General features: G+C 42.2%; 1 protein-coding gene across 3 annotated transcripts in view; it reads right to left on the bottom strand.

Moving 5' to 3' along the window:
• Positions 1-8965: 8965 nt before the first annotated feature.
• LOC121441946 (synphilin-1) overlaps positions 8966-23143 on the bottom strand; it is a 138616-nt gene continuing 124438 nt past the window's right edge. For 2 of the 3 annotated variants that reach the window (XM_041643360.1, XM_041643359.1), the window contains exons 9-12: positions 19469-19561; positions 17867-18926; positions 16599-16669; positions 8966-9525 (exon numbers count right to left, since the gene is read on the bottom strand). In XM_041643360.1, the coding sequence (XP_041499294.1) occupies positions 9441-9525; positions 16599-16669; positions 17867-18926; positions 19469-19561 (1309 nt within the window). In that variant the 3' untranslated portion in view covers positions 8966-9440. The remainder of the gene's footprint in view (positions 9526-16598; positions 16670-17866; positions 18927-19468; positions 19562-23143) is intronic. The other variant, XM_041643361.1, reaches the window with a different exon arrangement.

Genomic DNA, 23143 nt, shown 5'->3' with positions numbered 1-23143 from the left:
AGTATTTGCTACCTGTCTGTGGGTGGGAAAACACGGATTGATCAAGAAAGGCTGATTGAAGGTTTTAACGCTTATGTGAGTTGTGACAAGCTACTGGGAGTGGTGTCTTGTTGTGCACAGTTAGTACTGTGTGTGTACCTCTATTCCCCCCTGAGCACAGCAAGCATGCAGAGGCCACGGGAATCTCATGGATCTCTATTGACTTGTCTTGTCTGCCTCTGTTAAATGTGAACTTTAAATGTCATGTGCCTGGAATCAGGTGTAGAGGGGCACAGTTTTCATCCCAGCACTTGGGAGGCAGAGGCAGGTGGTTCTCTGAATTTGAGCCTAGCCTGAGCTACAAAGTGAGTTCCAGGACAGTCGGGGCTATACAGAGAAACCCTGTCTTGGAAAAAGCAAAAACCAAAACCAACCAAACAGAAAAGTCATGAGCCTGTCTCAACCAAATCCAAGGTGATTTCTCCCTCTTTTCAACACTGACCCTCCCATCCCCACCTCATATTGTTTCCTGATTCATTCTTTATACATACTTTTAAGTGATTTCTCTCATCCTTGCTAAACAACAAGTAAACTGAAGGCAGCAATTGTCTTACACTTTGAGCATGGACTTGAACAAATGCAAGATTCAGCATCAGAAATAAAAGAAGCAGGCTTAAAGTATGGTGGGGATATTTAGATTTATTCCACTCAGAGTATTTTAGAAAGTTTGAGACACAGTAGAATTCACAGATACATTTCAATCATCAAGATAAGATGAAAAATTAAGAACAAAAGAGGATGACGGTATTGGTGAGATGGGTATTCTAGGAAAATCTTGGATAAGGATTGCTACTTAGATTGAGTGCAAACTTCACTTTTGACCTTTTTCTGGCAGGCAAGAGGAAAAGGAAAGCAAGTTATATAAGGTTCTTATTAGCTAATAAAAAGCACCAGGCCAGCTTTTCTATGGAGGTAGATTTCCCCCCTAGTACTAACTCTAAGAGGAATTTACTTTATGGCCCCTTATGGAGTTATTGGCTTTTTTAAAACATATGATGGTTTCAATAAGTTTTATAAAAATATATATGGAAACATTTTTCTACACGGCCATTTCTTATATTGACTTTTGATAAATGTCATAGTGTGGAGGTGATATGGTTTTTGGAGACCCAGGGTATAATTCAACCATCAGCAATGACATGAAGTTGATGGATTGCATCTGGAATCATACCTATGGAAGGATGCTAGGAATGGTGTGTTTCCATAATCATGACCACAGGCTACTATATTAAGTATCAATTTGGCATCATTAGCAAACAAATGAAATTATAGTCATATAGAATGTAACTTTCATTGAATTTCTTTTAAAAAATTATCTGGACAGTTATGCCGTAAGCTGCATATTTTGGCCCTGAATCTCCATGATGATAGAATGGTCTAAATTCCACATATTAGAACTGATTATAACAAGTTTTAAGGGAAAAAACTACTCTGGGAGAAGTGAAACTTTCTTAAAGCCATTTAATATACCATTTGGATTAAGCATCAACTAGAGTTAAGCAAGTTTCTTTTGTATAAGCCTAGGGCACGTTGACAAGCTATCACAGATTGTATATCTTGATAAGAAGATATGATCTCAAGATTGGTTGTAGGAAGTCTGGTTTGGACATCTCTTAAGATCATGACCCTCAGAGGTGTAGGAAGAAGGAGTTGGCTGGGAAGATGGGCCAAACCTACAATTTGCTCTTGAGCTAAGATGACTTTTGGGTGAGGGACTGGGTCGGTGTGTACTTACACACTGAACAGTCAAGGGGTTTCTAAGGAGGTACTTGCTTTTTGGTCAGGGAGAGCCTCCTCAGCCAAGAGTGACCCCTAAAGCAAAACACTGAAGGGCTCTGGGCCAGCAGTACTGCCTGCTGGCAGCTGAGGAATATGTCCTTGTGTCATAATATTACAGTATGAGATTTTACTTGCATTATTTTTTCAATGAGCTATCAAAACTGAATTCAATTCTGAAACACAAGTAATGTTTCCATGACCTAGGAGTAAACAGAAAAAAAAAAAAACCCAGAAATGTTGCTTGAGTCTAGTGATCTGATGCGTTCTGTTCTGTTAACTGAATACACCAATCAGGGTTCTATTTGATTGGTCTCACCAAAGGCCAGATACCAGTATTTAGTTAATAGAGCATATTCAAAAAAACATATAGGGTACTATTCGGAGCTTAGGCAGCTAGTCAAGTAACTGACTGTCTCCTGTCTTCCCTCCCTCCCTCCTTCCCTTCCTTTCTCTCTCTCTCTCTCTTTGAAAGGTTTATACTTTTGTATATGAGTGCTGTTTGCATATATGCCTACATAAGAGAAGAGAGTATCAGATACCACTATATATGGTTACCAGCCAACACACAGTTGCTGGGAGTTGAACTCATGACCTCAAGAAGAACAGCCAGTGCTCTTAACTGCTGAGCCACTTCTCCAGCCTCCTTCCTTCCTTCTTTCCTCCCCCTCTTCCATCCTCCCTCCCTTTCTCACTTTCTTTCTTTGCATGAAACATTTGTTCTTATAGCTAAAGAGGAAGTGCCGAGCCCAGGGAGGAAGAAGAGTTACATGTAAGGGGCAAAATATGAGGGCCAGGTAAAATGCTTCCTCAACAAACGTTCCTAAAACCCTTTGCTATGAATTTCACTCCCCTCTGCCACTGGCCATACTGAGCTGCATGCTTCAAGAGTATCCGGAAGTCTAAACTAACTTTCATGATCTCAGCTTCTGATGTTAACTTCTGGGACTTTTTTTGTTTGAATGCCTACTTCATAGCATTGGCCCAGACACTGTGTTGAATTCATTATCATGTAGTGTTTGCTCATCTGATATTTTTAACAAGAAGGGAGCATCTTAATTTTCACACAAACCCGCGCATTTCTGCTTCCTAGGATTCCTTCAGTTATAGTGTGTTGGTTAATCTTGGTTGTCAACTGGATGCTGACCATATTTACCCTATATGTTTTTTTGAATATGACCATATTTAGGGTCAGCATCCAGAAGCTGATGGAGTTGGGGTTCAAGGGAGTCAGGCTCCATTTTGAGTGGCAAGAGAGTTTGGTAGTGACATCCCTATGACACTGATTTTACAGATAGAGAAGGGGCAAGACTGAGGGGTCAAGGAGTACTGCTCCATAGTTTCAGAAAGCAGCCGAGGCTAGGCATGCGTAACTTGATCAGATCCCCTGTAAAGAGGTCTGAAAGGCCGTGTTGGTAAGCTGTGAAAGTAAAGTCCAACTTATAATGATGACATCAGAGTATTAGAGATACTAGGAACACGGGACATCTACTGAGGAAAGCCACATACACAGGATGGCCCAAGAGAAAGGTGAAATGGGTAACAGGCAGTGGTGGAGGAACAGAGGTGGAAGAAGGACCTGAGCTGCTAAGTCCCGTTGGAGCCCAAAGATTACATTAGGAGGCCAAGATGCCAGACATGGAGCTGTGGGGTTTAATAATTTCCCTACTGGATTTTGGTGTTGCTTTATTCTAATCATTCTTTGTTATGCCACGATTTTTCAAGTGGGAACAGTTACTCTGTCATTATATGTTGAAATCATACAACTTGTCGTTAAGTTTTGTTAGGAGCACTCAATTTTTAGAAATTGCCTTTAATCTCAGATGAGACACGGGCTTTGGACCTTGATACTGTTAAATTGCTAAATACCATTGGAGCTTTTGAAGTTTGATTATATTTTGTGTTTTGAGATGGCCATGAAACTTTGGGCACAAGGAGTGTAAGATTGTGATTTAAAATGATGTGTTTGGGTTTCAGGTTGGCAAGGTTTGGTCATTGTCATTAACCATATTTGTTGACTCAATGGAATATAGAATAAAATATAGATGTAATACAGACTCACCTGGGATACTACCTTCTGGGCTCACCTATGAGGGATTATCTCAATTTAATTAGTTAATATGGGCCCGTTTGTCCACTGTGGGTGACATTTCCCTTGGCTGCGATCTGTATTGAATACATGAAGTTAGTGGAATGCTAACATTCATTGCTGTTTGCTTCCTGACTGTGAATACAATACAACCAGTTTCTTCTAGTTCCTACTGCCTCGAATGCCCTGCTCTGATTGAGCCTCACTTCTAGGTGAGCCAAAGTAAATTCATTCTTCCTTACATTCTCTTCATAGGGGTGTTTTACCTCAGCAACAAGAATAAAATAAGGGGTTCCAAGGTCTTGAAGACAGAGGGCAGGGAAGAATGAAACATTGGGAGATGACCTTAAAGGGAGTTGAGAGGAAGTGAAGAAGGGAAAAGAATTTGGAGGATGAGAGACAAGGAGGACGAGAAAGAGCCAGAAGAACAAAATGAAAAGGAAAGGGAGATTTGTGCTATGGAAAGAGATTGCCAGTGTCTGTTGACCAGCATCTCTAAGGTGATGCAGAAATCTTGTTAAGATTATTAGATTTACTGTTTCAATAAAAGACAGGGATCAATTCCATGAGACTTCTTACAAAACTATGCAGTGGTTAATAGGGGGAAAGCCATAAAAGCAAACCCGATCCATCTGCCATGAAAGTCATGAGCAGCAGACAGGATCGGGAAACAGTACTCCCTGCTGTGACGAATTCCTTGTACTCACTTAGCCTTATCAGGACAACACAAACTCACAGGAAGGCAAGGAAGAATAAGCATTTAGCCCATTTGTATCAAAGAGTTTCTGAGGGGTTTAAGCATGTTTGCATAATTTCTGTTATGTGTCACCATGTTGTTATGGTTCCTCACTTTTGAAATGGCATCTATGTGGCCTTAAACTTGTGATTGTCCAGCTTCTGACTTTGGAACAATAGGATTAGAGGCGTGTGTCTGCATTCCTGGCTTGTCTTTGTCCTTTGAGGGGGAAAATTCTTTTTTTTTCTGTTTATTTATTTAAATTTATAAAAAAAACTATCTTTTCTCATTTTACATGCCAAAATCAGTTCCCATTCTCTCCTCCTGCTTCCTCCCTTCCCCCATCCCACCCTCCATCCACTCCTTAGAGAGGGTAAGGCTTCCCATGGGGAGTCCAAAAAGTCTAGCACATTGCTTTGAGGCAGGACCAAGGCACTTGCTTGAGTTCCATCCTCATCAACACACACACACACACACACACACACACACACACACACACACACACCTTATTTGAAGATAGTCTCATGAGTCTTATTCCCCACTACCAAACCCATGGTAAACACCTAGAGTGTTCTCATTAGGAGTGGGGTCTTGACACTGTTTAGCACGAATAAGCAACAGGAAATCAATCTGTTGAGTGTGTGGTGAGAGTGTAGTGTCATCTGATTGTTTCTGAGAAGCATTCTTAATTTGATGTGTTGAACTCTGGCAATACAGGTCCCTTTGGAGACATAAAAGAAGCCAACCTTTACAAGATGTTGACAGACGCTGTGACTGCTTTTTAACTGTGCAGCCAAGTTTCCTACTCTGCTGCATGCCATTAGGAATGTTGATAGGGCTCTGCTCGTTTTACTAGCCCGATGGGAAGGGGAAGTTGGGGCAGGAGCCTCAAAGTTTCGCTCCTACTCTCTTTCTTTAACTTGCACATGTGTCTCAATTCCTAGAGAAAAGTAAGTTTCCATATTCATTTTGTATATGTTGCACGAAACTTTGTGGTTAAAAAAAAAAGGTCGCCACTATTGTTAGGCCTCTCTCGTTTATCCATTTCCTTGGGAATTTGGGCAGTAAAGACATACCCATGTATGACAAGGACCAGCATTTTCAGTGACCAGCAATGTCATTAGCCAGAGAATGTGTGGGTTTCAGGCCAGCTTATAGGAATCTTCTCAACCTTCCTGAGTTACTCCCTTTTTGCTCTGCCATATTCATGCACTATCCTAAGGTTTAAATGTTCCTCTACACAGCTGGATCACAGAATTTTCTGGGTTGAAGTTCATTCAAACTCTTGACATTTTTTTTTTTTTTGCTGTTTTGCCTGCATGTATGCCTGTGTATCATGTGCATGCCTCATGCCTGCAGGATGTCAGAGAGGGCATAGATCCCTTAGACTGCAGCTATAGATGGTTACGAGCCACTGTGTGGCTGCTGGGAACTGAACCCTCAGCAGTCAGTATTCTTAACTGCTGAGACATCTCTCCAGCCCCATTTTCTATGTTCAATTATTCTCTCTGTATTGCTTTATAAACCTGTAGGATGGTTGGACCCTTCACTTTTCACCTTTAAAATCAGTTTCAGAAGAAAACTGGGACCTCTTGGGAACAGAGGGAACACTTTCTGGATCTCCATTTTTGCAGGCCACATTTTGGGCCAAGAACCATGTGCTACTTCATCATGTGGCTCCCGTGGTGGCCTCCTTTGCATCAGGCAGAAAACAGGAAGGCACATTTTATGAGCACTTGTCTGGTGTTTTCTGCTAGAATTACAAGCAATAGTACAAAGCACGCAAATAGAGCAGAAGTGGGGACGTCCCCAAACCAGACACAGGGCATCTTGTTTGAATACAAGGCACCACGAGAAATGACACCAGGCTGTGCAGGAGCAGCTACTTGCGGCACTTTGAACTCACTGAAACTTATAGGCATGTTGCATTGTAGACTAGAAGGAACCTTTCTTCTTCCTTCCTTCTATCCTTCCTTCTATCCTTCCTTCTATCCATCCTTCCTTCCTTCCTTCCTTCTTTACGTCTGTCTCTGTCTATCTCTCTCTCTCTCTTTTGTTTTTTTTGAGATAGGGTTTTTCTGTGTAGCCTTGGCTGTCCTAGAATTTGCTCTGCAGACTAGTCTGGCCTCTGACTCACAGAAATTCACCTGCCTCTGCCTCTCAAGTGCTGGGATTAAAGGCGTGCACCACCACTGCCTGACCAGAACCTTCTTTTGAGCTATGTGTGTAGGTTAATCTTACCATTTTCCTGATTTCCCAAGAAGGCAGCCTTGCTTGTGCCATACCAAAGGGCTGTCCATGGCTCTATCCCAGAAAGATAGCATAGCAAAGATTGAAGGATAGCATGGCAAGTGTTAGTATTCAGGCATCTGTACTGACTGCCCTTGGGGTCTTGGAAGAATGCATCCTCAACTGCAGCCACTAAGAGCACCTCCTGTGCACATTTGCTCCATTCCCTTTTAAAAGGTGGACCTTGCTTACCTTCTATCTCTTTCTCTCTCCCTCTCTCTTTTTTCCTCTTTTTCTTTCTCTCTCTTCCACCACTCTTGTCCCCAGGGGCCAGTCTCTGCCCCCCTCTCTGCCTCCTTCTCTGTCCTGTTTTTGGCCCCTTCTCTCCTTTTCCAATAGACCTCCCATGTGAGCCCTGTTGCATGGTGCAACTTCTCTTTGCCGCATTTTAAAATAAATTGCAACATTGGTTCATAGTAACTTTTCTCTCATGACTTAGCCAAGCTATTTTTAATATAAGACTTAGACTCCTTAGGATAGGATAACTATTGAAACATATAGCATATGTTTCTTGCTTGATATAGTTTGTGGTGGTTGTAATTCTAAATTTTGCAGTTGATATTTGCTCTTATTGTATATAGTTTTGTATTAGGCTTAGAACTCTCTTATTTAGACAAAAGGGGGAGGTGCTGTGGGAACTTCTTCAGCCAGTAGCCTTTAAGATACCAGCCCACTTTGGGCATGGTCTCATGTACTATAAATGTAGACAGCCTCTTGGCTGTTGGATTTGGTTCCAGTTACCAGTGAATGCAGAGGACTGCAGATTTCTACCCTTTCTGTGAGTTTATCCCCAGATTAAAAAAAAACCTTTGTTATACTCCATTTTGGGCTATTGTGGAACTCTTTTGTACACCAACAGAATGTTAGTACTCAGGCATCTGTACTGGTCTGCCCTTAGGGTCAGGACAGGATACATGCTCATCATAGGATGCAGCCACTAAGAGCACCTCTGTGTATATTCGCTGTGTTCCCTTATACAAGGTGGGCCTTACCCACCTCCTGTCTTTCTGTCTCTTTTTCATTCTCTCTCTGTCTTTCTCTTCTGCCACTCTTGTCCCCATGGACTAGTCTCTGACCCCCTCTACCCCTTCTTTTTTCCCTTTTCTGCCCCTTCTTTTTTCTCTTCCAATAAACCACTCAAGGGAGCCCTGTTGCATGGCATGATTTCTCTTTACAGTGTAGCAAGAATAATGAACAAGCTTTTTTTTTTTTTTAACCAATGTTTCATCTGCTATCAACTAGTGGTATAAACTTTGAACACAGAACTTACATGTCCTTAATTGTCTTTCTTTCTCTCTTTTTCAGGTTGCCTTTCTAATTTAAAACAGGAATGATGATATTGCCACATGTGGTAGTGCACAAAAGACACTCAAATATCAACTCCTATTTGTCATTGTATTTCATTAAATCAAGTAGGCCCACATTTGCAAGCCTAACCATCAGATTCAGACACTGGGCCTGCTCTGTGCACCAGGGCACACAGTGGCCCATATTACATGACACGGGCATTATGAAGACACCACTATGGCAGTTTCAGAGCTCATAGACCATGCCAACGCTTTGAAAATAAAACTCTTGTAGTTTCAACAGAAACGTATTTTTCCATGATAAGATGAACCTTCTTGTAAGTCATTGCTTACAGGGATTAAGAGGTCTATGTCAACAATAAGGCTGTTATAAACTTAGGCTCCACACTGTCTCCCACAGGAATTAGACAAGCCTCATGATGTGCTGGAGGCAGAAAAAAAAAAGTAGCCCAAGAAAGGACTAAATCTTCGGTTGTTATGTGTTTTCCCATGTCAGCACTGTGTTTTGAGAAGGCAGAGGGACGGCTTGCTCCACAAACTTGTCTGATCTTCCTGTGCTTAATGAAGTATAGAATGTTTTATTTGACCCCCCACCCCCACCCCAGGAAACAAGATAAACAGGCCAGTTGGTCCTTGATATCGAGTATCAGCAGTCAAAATACTTGCAGAGCCTTTTAGAAATCAGAACATCACAGACTTAACAGGAAATTGATGCCCCGTACTCATACATGGCTATTAACAATCTTTTATTTTCTTTATTAAAAAAGTAGAAATGACAGGGGAAAAAAACACACTCTTGACAGAAAATAATACCAGTGACCTAGACTCACTGAGCTGAGCCAAAGCTGCCCTTGTTATGGAGGAAGGAAATATCAATCAACACTAGCAAATCCTCATGCAATTGACAGAACACCAGCGGTGTCAGAGCCTGGGGGATGTGCGTCGAGAAGGCTGAATCAGCCAAACAGCAAATGTTTCAACGCACACATTGCCCAATCATGTTTTCAAATAGCATCTTAAAAAACAAAGTTCTATATACAGATATGGTCCAAAATGTATCTTATGACAAGTCTCAGATATAAATTTAAGGCATCCAGATATTCTGCTCTGCTGGTGAGGTGTTGTTTCCGTGGTCTTGTTGCCGCCGTCTCCAGGAACTCCCGGTGGTGGCCGGACGGCATGCGTAAGACTTATAAAAAGTGATCTATAAGAAGAGTTCCTTTGATTCTGACTCAGCATTGTGCTTTCTGCCGTAGGTTTTCTTCGTGTTTCTCTTGATGTCATTATGCCTAAGCAGAAGAGAAACCACAGGCCAAAATTAGATAAAACCATGGTCAGGTTACACGACGACACTGCCAAACAGCTCGCCCAAAATGGAAGTTATCCATCCCCAAACCATCCTGAAGAGCAGCACTTCATTCCAGGAGGCAGATTAGTTGCTTTTCATACACACTACTGTTTAAATGTGATGAAAGCAGTCGTGATATAACAAGGCACACTCACTGAGCACATTTGAATGTGGCTCCAGGAGCAAATTCTTAGCCACACTGATTAGAGCCCAGGCACTCTGTAGTCAAGGGGATTTTATCAGAGACAAGCATGATAGGACGTATAATGTTGCTGGTTGCATGGAAGCAAGAGTTTTGTTTTTGTTTCTGTTTTGTTTTATAGTTTCAAGTGATTTCAAGGAATCACTGGGGACACTGTGGATTCCACAAGAAGCTGGAGTCTTGAAGGTCTGAAAAGGATGTCTTTAGGAATGACGGCAGCCTGGCATGCTGAAGGACTGCAAATAGGTGAGGGTATGGGAAAAAGAAAAGTCTGAACCCTGAGTGCTGCTTCCAGCCTAATCCTGACTCTGTACTGTGGAAGAAGAGGACAAAGAGAAAGATGTTCTTCTATGAGTGATTTTCCCCTCTGAATAACATACATTCATTTTCATGATGTATTAGATGCATTTATTTAAAGATTCCAGAGAGGAGTGAGCCTTATTTCTGGGCAAGCCTGTCTACTACTAAGTTCTTACTGCTGCTACATGAGATATGATCAAAAGCTTCTTTTTGGTAATGGTTCTAATATGTAGATGCAGGACAAGCTTAAGAGTGTGGCTTTATGACCTCAAAACCACACTTGCTGCTTGATTACTGGTATGGCTTGGGCATGGTTGGAATGTGCCCCCAAGGCTCAAGGCAGCTATGGAACCTAGAGGAAGAAATCTTGGGGTCCCGATTGAATCCTTGTGGGTTCATAAGAAGCGTCAGTCAGGGGATGTAGTTCAGTGGTAGAGTGTTTGGCTAGAACGTATAAAGCCCTAGGTTCAATATCCAACTCTCAGAGAAAAAAAGGAGAGAGAAGAGGGGTGGGGAGGAGAGGCTAAAATAGGACTTACTGTTAATACGAACTCTTGAGCCAGACTGGTCAAATTCAAATCCTGGCTCCACAATTTATAACCATCATTACTGTGTAATCTTGGGCAAGATGCACAATTATCTATGTCTTTTTCCAGTGTGCAAATGTGAGTAATAATAGGATCTGTCATAGATATCATTGTGAAGACTGAAAGAGCAGAGATGTGTAAAGCATCTGGAATACTCGCTGGCCCATTTTTACAATCCAAAGTAGGATGCCAGTAGATGTTAGGGACACTGACAATTTCTATGGCATTGTATATAGGAATAATAGAATGTGAAGAAAGTCGGGAAGAAAAGGCACAGCACATTCAGATGAACATGAATAGTGGATGGAGGGCACTCTGCAAAAGGTTGAGAGCTTTTTTTTTTTTATTATTTTGTCCTTGGACAATGTCTCCATGTATATAACATACTCTGATCACTCCCTCAATTCTCTCTTCTCTCCCTCCCTTTAGATAAGTGTGCCCCTCCATCTCTACCAGTTCCTCTCTGAGACTTCTGCCCTTTGCTTTTGTTTTGTGACCCGTTTAATTTAAGAGGGGCCAATGGTGCGAGCATTGGATTAAAGCAACCCACTGAGGTGGTTACAAGAGGAACTACTAGGCACACATTTGAAGACAGCCATTCCTCCTTCTCAAATCAACAAACAGTTCAATAGGAAGGGGTGGTGTCCCCTCAGCCCTTCCTCATATAACATTTCTTGTTATTATTACTCAGATGTATTTATATATTCTTGATGAAAATCCAATTAATTAAGTTGAAGGGTTTAGTTCTTGAAAGGGTATCTTTGCTTTGAGATAGGGGACACTGCTTTGAACACCCACAAGTGAACCCTTTTTCTGCAGGAAAAACCTAGTTTGATTAGAGAAAGCCAAGTCCCAACCAAGTGAACTGTTAATTTAATATGAGACATTTAATATGATAATAACTCAGTCTTCCCCGAATCCTTCAATTGCTCAATCTTCAATTGCCAGAATTCAACAGAACAAAAGTGGGTAATTCTGGCACAAATCATTCGGATAATTGTTGTGCCTTGATTTCACTCTTGGATATGAAATCACATTCTGAGTGACCAAAATTAAAAAGGAGGGGAGCCTTATATTTAAATAACTGGTTTTCAAGTGTTCCAGCGTGCTGAATCATCTAGGCACACACTGTATTTCCACAGCACGTGGCGCTCCCACAGCTACTTATGGGATCAGTGTGCCATGGCCTGCAGCCTGCCACACAACCCCCCCCCCCCGCCCCCTACTAACCAAAAGAAGAGCTTGCTAAGTGTGCTCTCTCTTCCGGCTTTACTTGTAGCCAATCTGTACAATTTATTTACTAAAAGGGGGAATTGTGGTTCAAAATCAAATATATACTTTAATACTCAAATAGAAGCTTCCTGCAGAAGACTGAATTCAAATGTATCCACAGAGCATAATAACACCCCTCTCCCGGTAGGATAGTAGAGGCAAGATTTTGTCCTGCTTTCCACTCCCCCCTTTTCTTCCTCCTTTTCATCTGTTAGGCTCTTTTTCTTTCCAAATATTTAGGAAGCCTCTTCCATATGCCAGACACCATTCCAAACACTGGGAATACAAGGGTCTCAAGAGGGACTGCTCTCACGGAGCTCTGGTATGAGTTTATTCCTATTCTCCTGGGAGTGTCTTCACTATGACCTGTCTGAGTTCAGAGGCCAGGCCTTACTTGGGGGAAAACATGTCTTTTGTGTATGGGAGTGCACAGATTTGTACCTATTTATGTAAGTACAGCTGTGTGCACGTGGGTATGCATGCACATGTGTATACATGTGTCTGGCGGCCAGAGGACACCCTCAAGTGTTGTTCCTCAAGAGGTGTCTAACTTCTTTCTTGGGCTTTGGATTGCTTGTTGGTATGGGGCTCACTGGTTTTGGTTGATTGGCTATGTAACAGGCTGAGTCTGCCAATCTGTTGACTCAGCACTGGGAGTCCAAGTCCACACCACTCTGACTGACATTGTTATGTGTGTTCTAGGTTCAAGTCTTCATGTCTACACAGAAAGTACTTATAACCGACTGAGCTATTTTCTCAGTTCCCCCAAATTCATGTGTTATTGATAAAAATGCTGAAAAAAAAAGGTGTGGCTTTATCAGCTAGGAGTAGTGGCATATGCCTATAATCCCAGAATTTAGGAGTCAAGGGAGGTGGACCTCTGAGTTCTAGGCCAGCCTGGTCTACAAAGCAAATCCCAGGGCAAGCATGGTTACACAGAGAAGCCCTATCCTGAAAAAATTCCTACTACTGGCTTGCCTTGTCCATCCTTGGCATGAGTGTTTGTGCCTAGTAGTCTTTTCCCATGTTTGGATGTTCTGTGGATATCCCTGGGAGAACTGATCTTTTCTGAGTGGAAACAGAGGTGTGGATCTGGGGGAGAGGGGTGGTGGGGGAGGGACGAGGAGGAATGAATAGAGGGGAAACTGTGGTTGGTTGGGATGTAACGAGTGAGAGAAGATGAGGTCCAGACAAGGTTTGTATTTGTGATTATTTCAATCAACCTATACACCTCTACACTTCAGCCTTCAGAGAGATTATGGGGAATCCCTGCTCTCACAATATTGTAAGATGTCCTTAGTAAAGGCAGACTACTAGTACGGATATAGAACTGGGAGACAGATTTCTTCTCTGAACTTAATTCACAACTGGACCTTCAGGAGTGGGAAAAACAGAGAAGATGAAGAAATGAGCTTTTGTCTTAGGATTTTTGTCTCTCTAGTGATAGTCAGATAGTTAGGATAAGCAAGCTAAAGAACGCATCCTGGTGGGGTGGTTTTGGTTCCCAGAGAAGATTTCTTCTTTCTCTTCTATGAGCAACAGCAGATGAGTGACACTGTGGACATCAGCCCCAGCCCTGGGCCAAAAATATGATTCTCTTTGAAGTAGCATTGGGAACCTTGAAATCTATACAAAATACTTGACATTAGCTCTTGGCTCTGGATATATAATTCTTAAGTGGCTAATTCATGGGTAATAAAAAGCATTCTAAGCATGTTGACGGCTTCATGTGGTTTTCAAGGAGTCCTCCAATGCTGGTGCTAGGATAGGGGTATGACTCCTTCAAGAAACAGTGCCACGTGGTCAGAGAGGGTGTTATTGGAGGTAGCCAAGGTGGAAACAAGCCATCATAGGCAGACCCAAGACTTCATTAGCATTTGAAGACCAGGGATTGCAAATATTCCCCCAAAGCTGCAAAAACTCTAAGTCAACTTATCTTCTGTAAGAAAAACAGAAAAGATAAATTTGCTCTCTGTAAACCAAGTCATCTTCCAGAGCTGACATACTGAAGAGGCTGTTCAAAGCAATGAAGCTGAAGCTGATTTTAGAGGCCATTGAAATCCATTCTCTTTGCTAATCATGCTGTGATCAATTTAGAAAGATAAGTAGCCATCAGAAGCTGAAAAAAGAGCTGAAAGACAGTCTTTAAAATGCTGTGTTTATTGTTCTTACTTTTCTTCTCCTCCTCCTCCTTCTCCTTTCTCTCTCTTTCTCCTTCCTTTCTCTTATTTTTCTTTAATTTTTTTAAAAATATTCTCTGTGCAGCCCTGGCTGTCCTGGAACTTTCTCTGTAGACTAGGTTGGCCTCAAACTCAGAGATCCACCTGCTTCTGCCTCCCAAGTGCTGGAATTAAATGTGTGTGCCATCACTATCCGACTTCCTACTTTCCTTTTAGCTAGAAGAACTAAAAATAAAATTCTTAGAAACTAATGTAGACTTTGATTCCAGGGTTCTGGAGCTACTGCCACTGTTTCATCTCTGCTAACAAGAGGGTCAGTAGCAGGGAGCTGTCAACATCTCTACCCCAAGTTGAGGCAGCCCTCTACTATTTCAAGAAGTCATTTGATCTTCTAGCAAGTTCTTAGGTCAAGATTTGACTGATACATGAACCCTTGCACTCAGGTAATGCTGCAGGCACCAGAGTTGATTATGTATTACTTATTTAAACATTTCATTCTAGCCTCATTTTCTTTGAGGAATCTTTCTTTTAAGTAAGAGAGGCATTCTTGGTTCATCTGTGGAGTGGACCAGGCTTGTGCTAGATGCGTGCATGAGATGCAGAGAGAATAGGAAGAACTTAGTCTCTCCAGAGTGAAAAACAAACATCCAACAAACAAACTCAACTCCTTTATAATGGAAACCCATGCCAAACTAAGAGCATGGTAAAGTGTGCATGAGGGTATAGGGCAGTGAGAGGAAGAGGTCTGGGGGCTGACTATACATGTTGTTTGAATTTTCTAAGTTTTTAGCATTGAATTCAAGCCTTGTCACTACACAAGGCCAGTAAATCTGCTAGCTTAATGACCGAGCCCTTAGAAGGACGGTTCCTTAAGTGCTGTAGGAAAGTGTTCTACTCCTCTCAGACATCCAAGTGGCTCTGTAACCTCATTTTGTGCACTGAAGTTTTGTAATCTTATTACACTAAAATGCCCAGCTTTGTTCTTTTCCTTGTAAAAAGACAGGGTGAAATATTTCTGGCGAGAAAATCTGTCGTGACACTAATTATCTTGTTCCCAGTTGCTGTAGGAGCCTGGAAGCCACGAGAAACATTTTCATCTGTGCTCCCAGGGAGTTTGCCAAGTCTTTGTGCTTTCCTTGTCTTTGGGACAAAAGCAGAATTTTCCAGGCACCAAGAAGACCCATGCAGCCCAAGACAGGCACAGGGAAGGATGTAAGAATGGGGACCGAGGCCAAGAAGAACAAAAGGGGGAAAGCATCGATGTTTGGAAGGACGTAGAACTTTCCCCTGCCACTTTCTCATCTCTAACACTGGCCCAGGAGCCTCTGTCATGGGATGGCAGGAAGCAGTCCTGACTCTCATGTAGACTACCTGCTGGTAGCCAGCTGGTCATTAGTGACTATTAAGAGTCTAAGACTGTTCCTTTAATGCACTGAATTAACAAGACCCCTGATGACATACCTAACATGACTAATGTCTGTTTTCCATTCAGACTGGGAAGCAGACTAAATTTGACCTAGAGAGGGCAAGGAAAAAAAAAGAAAGAAAGAAAAGGAAGATCTTCTGGAAATTCAGTATTTTGAACTAAAATCTGTATGTATAGTAAACACATTCTTTGAAGGATTTTGGAGGAATGCTGAATACCATGCAATGGTTTTCAAATTATTGAAATGTTTTAGACCCAACAGTTTGCTTTTATAATGGGTTTTGATGTTAAACGCTTCTCAAATAAACCAGTCCAAAGGCACTGACCACATTAACTCAGGCACCTTTCCTGCCACTTCACCCCCTTCCCGCCAGGTCTGGAAACACATGCTGCGCCTCAGAAGGAGGAGTCCCATTTATTGGCTACAGGCTCCTCTCTCTTGTATGTATATACTCTATGCATCTGGGCTTGTGAACGTTTCGTTGGAGGAAGATCCTTCCTTTATCGGTAGACCTTCATCCTAATGGCGTCTGGACTGGAAGCCGTTCACCGTGCTAAATGAGAGAGCTTCTGCAGAAGCAGAGGCATGCTTCTTCTCCCAAGAACAGCAGTCCTGACAAAAGGCACCTCCAGTCTGTAAGCGGCGCTGAAGCAAAGCCCCAGCTCACACTCGAAGTTCTGATTTCTGATGGACAACTGGCCTCTTCTACCCATGAGTGAACCTAATTCTATACTTACTTGGCACCTTGCTCCCTTAAAAATGCAAACCGAAGGGCTAAAGTCAACTAGAAACAGGGTGAGTTTATGTACAGAGTAGATTCTCCTGACTGATGCTGGGATAAAGCCCCTGCAATGACTACCGGTCACCTTCCCAGGATCTAGTTGCCACCTGAACCCTTCCTTATCTCTTTGGGGGGCGGGGAAGACTTGCAAGTTTCTTCTCCCTTGGTGTTATCCCCTGCTGAAAAGGGTTGCAGATGCATCATTTCAGAGCGCATGCAAATCCAAGCAAAGGCATGGCCGTGCCTCACGGTGCACCCCACATACCGTGCATAGCCACGCAGATGTTCTTCAACCAGCGCGTTAGAGGGAAGGTGGATACAGCTGCTGTACACCTCCTAGAGAAGCGCAAGTAAGAATTATCTGAAGACATGCAACAAGCTCATCCCATGCACGGGTCCCGGTTAATGCAAGGCATGCAGGGCACATTCGAGGGAAGGTTCGTGCGAAACTGCGGAGATGGCTTTAGTGTTATTGCCGATCCTGAGATCCCCTTAAGTTATCGGGGGAGAAAAGTTAGGCTTTAATTTTTTAATGCAAGAAGTCTGCTGTCTTAGCTGGCGGGTGTGCCCTTTCTAGATGTAACCAATACATGGTGAAGTCTTTCATAGCAAGGGAGCTGGTAGATAATTTAAAAGTCAGCGAGGAGGCTGTTGGAAAGAAATTAACTGAAACTGGATTTGGCATCACAGCAAGAAACACAGACAGTTCTTAAGACTATGCTGTAATAGGAATTTAACAACCCAACGAGGAAAACCGATAAGCTTCGGACACTACTGGGCGGCTTAGTAACTGCAATAGGGAAAAGATCCGAGGCATTCCTTCCACAGGGAGCTATGCATTTTGGCTGCTATACTGTTTTTGGTGGCATGACAAGCACAGAGAGTGCAGAATTCGTTGCCTAAAAACATGTTCCTATCTCTTCTTCATGGATGTGAGTTACAGATGGGTTTCCAAGAAATGGTGCTATGAATGACTTCAACAGTGCCTTCTGCCATCTCCTGTATACTGGCAAGTACTTCAGCCTCTCCAGTATCTAATCAACGTGGAGAGATCTGTGTAGTATCATGCCAGGGGCCAGTCCCTGGGGGAGGGTCATTCATTTCAAAGGTCACTTGAGGTAAGTAGCTTAGATATGGGCTTTCTGTTTATTTGCTTTTTAAGCTGGGCTAGAGAATACCAGGTCCAAGAGAACAAACTCTTCCCGAGGCAGGATCAGAACCAACAAAGGACTGATTTTATGCTGATGGGTAGTTTCATCTTATATGAATGCCTCCCAGTTTACAATTCCTAATGCCCAGAGCACAAGAAAAAGGGATCAGAACGAACCCGTGATTTCTTTACCCACTTCTCTCATCATTCTCCAAAGGAACGTGCAAGGGTATATATTTTAACCTGGCACATTTCATTAAAAAAATATGGATTTCTGAGTTTTGGGGTAACCCTTTCAAGATGGCACAAATCGGTAACCTGGGCTTTAACAATAACACAATCAATGAACAGTCATATAAGCACAGTTTGCAAATAGCACTCACGGGCTTATTCCTTCCTTTGCTAGCAGGGCTCACTGGGTTTCCCTTGGCATCTGCCGTCTTTTTTCCAAGTGATGTTAAGGGCAGTGTGCATGTCTTCAGCTGGCTGGCTGGCTGGTAGTTGTTATTGTTGTTTTGATTACCACTTAAAGTCTCCATGATGGATCGGAAGGTTCCAAAAGGTCTTTTCATTTGTTCCCCTGACTCACTAGTCCTCTGGGGGGCCCTGCCCCTATCTCTGTCCTTTTCTCCATTTAGTTCAAGGCTAGTTTGCTCCATCTGTACCACAGGCTCCTCAAAGGTGACTCTGAGTTTTGAGTTTTGGGATGTCCGGCGCTTGGATGATGGAGACTTGAGGGCACTCTTGGGGCTCATGGCAACTTTCTGGGCAGTGGAACTGTCAGGACTGGACTGAGTGAGGTCTGCAGAAGGCTGGCTGGGAAGAGTCAGCCCCAAGCCTGGACAATGGGAGTCCAAGTCTGGTTCACTGCTCTCTGAAGTGGGAGATGGGCTGTGCCCATCCAGGGATTTGGAGGCCTTTGTACTGAAAGGAAACCTGCGTCCAGATGGCAGGGAGTGTTTCTTTATCATCAGGTGTAAGCTTTCTGCGCTGTCCATAGTCTCCAAACTTTCCACAATGGGCTGTGGCCTGGGCCTGTCTGCTTTTCTCACAGGAGTATTTTTGGGGTCTTCAGAGTTGTTTGAGTCTGTATCAGACTCACTCAATGACCTCTGCATCAGCTGCCTCAGCCTGGCTAGCTTCAATTCTCTCTTCTCCAGGGGAATTTTTTTCAAATTCCTGGAGGATGCCTGAGCATCCTGGAATTCTAATGACAGCTTTTCCTGGGTGCAGACATTCTCTGAGATTTCTTTTCCCAATAACTGACGTAGGATTTTATCGGAGTCTTCGTCTTTTCCTTTGGTCCTAGCCCTGCTGGATGCCGATAAGCTTCCAAGAACTTGTATTCCCTCCTGGGCTCCTGTTTTGCTCTTGCCTGAAGCCTCATCATCTGCATCTAGGATTCTCCACTGGGACTTTCTAGAAGCTGGTGAGGAGGGTGAACTGAAAGGAAGACGAAGGAGATGTGAGATGATTTCCTACTGCACTGAATGCAGCCACAAGTCCTTGCATCACCTGTACTATGATTAGCAGTTTATGGCAAACAAGATGGAAATTACTTAATGGTTTTTCAGGACAATTAGCAAAGACTCCATTCTAGCAGCTGTAGCCAGAGCATAACACGTCCCAAACTTCACGGCAACAAAATTTATTTGTTTTATTGGTTACCCACCACTTTGTATGAATTTTCTCACTTTCTGTTTGCAACAATCTAATAAAGCTATACGTCTTTATTCTCATTTCATAGGAAAGGCAACATAAAGGAATGTAACTTGTTTGTAGTCATGGCCCAAAGACATAAAAAGGCTGGAGACTACCTCAGGTCCTGGAACCTAGACACAGACTTTTCATTGTGAGAACTTTTAATTTGTTTTTATAAGAGTAAAATGTTTCCTGCTGTCATTTTCTTGAAAAAACATTAAATGGAATACTAGAGGAAGGATTTAAAGATTTCAAATACCCAACAATTCATTGACTGGTATTACCTGGGTGAAGAAGGGAGTGATTTGCCCTCTGATTTTTGGGCTTCTAGAAGTTGTTGGAGTTGGCTCTGCAGTGTGACACGCTCCACTGTCTGTCTGTAGGAAACAACCAAAGAACACAATGTCTGAAGCATGGCCACTGCCAAAACTAGAGGGAGAAGAATCTTCATGAAAAGGCAGTAAATGGCAATCTATTCAAAGGCCTTAAAAAATGTTTAGTTTCCATTCTTGTGACTCAAAGAGTTTTTCACGGAAGCAATCAAAAGTGTTGAAAAGGACATATTAATGACAAGCTATGAAGAAACTATGAGTAAGAGTGAAGGAATTTCAATCATTTCTGCAATGACAATATTATTTGAATATTGAATACCTATGAGCATACAAAAATCTCGTCTAATATTTGGATGTGTATATTATACTCTAACTAGTCTTAGATGAAAAAGAATATTACAAAATCCTATGTGTAATATAGTCTCCTTTGTGTGTGTTTGTGCATATGTGTGTGTATGTGGAGACCTTTGGAAGTTGATGTTGAACATCTTCCTCTGTTGCTCTCCACCTTAGTATTTGAGGCAGCGTTTCTCACTGCACTTGGAGCTCATGGTGCAGCTCGAACGGCTGGGCAGCAGCATTCAGGAACCTTGCCATGCCTGCCTCACACTGCCGGGATTATGGGTGTGAGCTGCTAAGTCACTATAGTTTTAGGAAGAATTTCTCTTTCCCCATCAGCAGAACAGAAATCTAGAAGGGTGTATTTCAAAATGATACTGTTGTTTTCTAAATGACTGTCTTTGATGTTTGCTTGCTTTTGAGACAAGGTCCCTCTGTGTAGCTGTAGATGGCTTGGAACTTGCTCTGTAGACAAAGCTGGCCTTGAACCCACTGAGATCTAACTACATCTGCCTTCTTACATCTGGGATTAAGGGCACAGGACACTTAGCCTAGAAACTGAATTTTAGAAGTGCTTGTAGCAGTTTACTAATCATAAACATAAACAAAATGCAACACAAAATGCCTATGTGTACTTTGGGTGACGAATAGCCTTGCACACTCTTATAGAAAGAACAAATAATGCGTGATAACACTCCATTTCCTCTGGATATAGGAGTATGTATATCAGGGTGTGCTTTTAAGTCAAGAAAATAGGCTAAAAGTGACAGCTACAGGAAGAAAAAAATCACTTATAAAACATATTAATTATTGTAGAAATTGGTATGAATCAATCAAATTGACTCTTTTTTTTCTTTTGAGTCAAGGTCTCACTCTGTAGCCTTGGGTGACCTTTGGCTCACTGTCTAGACTGGGCTGGTTTTGAACTCATAGAGCTCCTTCTGCTTCAGCCTTTTAAGTGCTGGGATTAAAGCAAATTGACTCTTATTCTACAGGAATGAGAAGCATTTATTGAAAGCAGTAAGCAGTATTAGTACAGTCCCTCAAGAATGTCCATCCATGTCCACATTCCCAGGAGTCATAAACATGTCAAAAGGGAGGTGATACTATCTATAGCTGATGTTAAAATAGGAAGGTTTCATATGGATTTCTGGGGTGGACTGTTCTACTCATGTAAGCCTTTTCCAGTGGGGAAGTATAAGAAGGACTTGACCCTGCTGCTGATGTCATACACAGAGAAAGGAGATTATGGGCTACAAGATGCAATTGGAGGTGACCCCCATCTAGCAGTCAGAAAGTAGCAGGAACCTAGTCATCCAAATGCAAAAAGCTGATTCTATAACAATCTGAAGGAGCAGAACATATATTCACCTTATACCCTGTGTTTTAGGAAAGTGGCCTGTCAACGTTTAGATCTTAGCATGACAAGATCCCTGTTGAAATTCTATCTTATAAAAATATAAGGCAAATTTGTCCTATGTTAAGTCACTAATTCTGTGATAATTTTTTATAAACAACAGAAAACTTACATGATTAGTTCAGCATAAAAATGGTAACAGCTCTCTTGAGCCATGGCGTAGAACTAAATGAAGGGTTTGTAAGTATTCTTACAATGACTATCTTATCTTAGTTTGGACTAGAGGAAGCCTGGCATTCTTGCAGGATCATGCTGCATATACTTTTTTTTGTCTAAATGTACTTCTGTGGAGTCAGATCCTGATAACATCTTCCACAAGTCCCAAGCATCTTTGTTTTTCTCATAAGCAGTCAGCATTATTTCTAATAATTCATCTCCCAAAACAAGCCAAGTTTGTAACCTTATTTCATCTCCCCTACTCTGTCAAACTCACTGAATCAAACTTAGACATGGGGCTGAACAGATGGCTCAAAGGCTAAGAACATTTGATGCTATTGTAGAGGACCTGGGTTTGATTCCTAGCACCCATCCTGGGTCACTCAGAGCAATTTGTAATTCCAGTTAGGGGTTCCAATGCCTCTTCTGGTCTCCATGATGACCTGCACACACTTGGTGCACAGATATACACTCAGGCCCACATTCATACACATAATATAAGAACAAAAATGAATCTTAAACAACAATAATAAAAACAAAACCAGGAAGTTTTTCAAAGTAAGACCTAGCAAACTCTTAATGGACCATAGAGCCCATATCTTAGACTTGGGAGTCACTAAGCTTTTGGAACAACCATTCAGCTCTGTCCTTTAGCACGACTTTAACCTTGCCTAACACACAGGTGAACATGTGTGGCTGTGTGACAACCATACTACTTACAAAAATTGGTGGTGAGCAGGCTTTGCCCAGTTTACTCTTTGCTGACACCGGCTTAATATGGGACTAATTTATATTCCACTTTGCTAGTTGGATACATACCAGGTTTGTGTGTGCATGTGTGTGTGGCTGTGTATGTGTGTGTGTGTGTGTTATTTTAAGAGACAGAAGTAGGGGCTGGAGTGATGGCTCAGCAGTAAGTGTATTAACTGCTCTTCCAGAGGACCTGGGTGTGAATCATAGCACCCACATAGTGGCTCATAACCATGTATACAACTCCAGTTCCAGGTGATCTCATGGTCTCTTCTTCAGGTACCAGGCATGGAGACAGTGCACAGATATCTGTGCAGGAAAAACACTCACACACAGAAAATCAGTAAAACAATGAATTATAAAAACAAACAGGAAGACAGACATTATTAAGAAAGATAAAGCACTCTGTGAACGTGAGTGGCCGAGTGGGCTAGGGAAAGGTGCACACTCAAAAGTTGGTAGAGGAAGATTATACAGTCACCTTTCAAAAGATTTATTACATATCTTTTAGGAATTGTGAACAGAATTTTTAAAAAATCCCATGTGACATCAGTTATGTTGACTGTCGGTTACAATCAAAAGAACAATGGAGGACATTCTAATTCCCTAGATTTGAAAGAAGCTTCTAGAAAGGCTCAATCATCCATAATCACAGAGAGAAAGCTGTATTTGCATACTATGTCAGTGTGCCAGATTGCTAGAAAAGTATCACAAGTTTAGGGGCTTAAACAGGAAATGTTAAAAAGATTTTTTTTGTTTTTGTTTTATGTGTCTGCGTGAGTAGTTACATGCATGCAGCGTACCACATGTGTGCCTTGGGCCCTCAGAGGTCACAAGAGGGTGTCAGATCCCTTGAACCACATGATGGAGATGCTGGGAATGATCTGCAAAAGCATCATGGGCTTTTAAGTACCAAAGCATCTCTCCAGCCTCAGACAACATTAATTTATCAGCTCACAGTTTGG

The sequence above is a fragment of the Microtus oregoni genome, unplaced genomic scaffold, assembly GCF_018167655.1.
Source record: "Microtus oregoni isolate MIOR12 unplaced genomic scaffold, Mior012 000085F_ref0000168, whole genome shotgun sequence".
Lineage (NCBI taxonomy): Eukaryota > Metazoa > Chordata > Mammalia > Rodentia > Cricetidae > Microtus > Microtus oregoni.
Note: the sequence above shows the minus strand (reverse complement) of the source record. Positions and strands in the feature narration are given on the sequence as shown.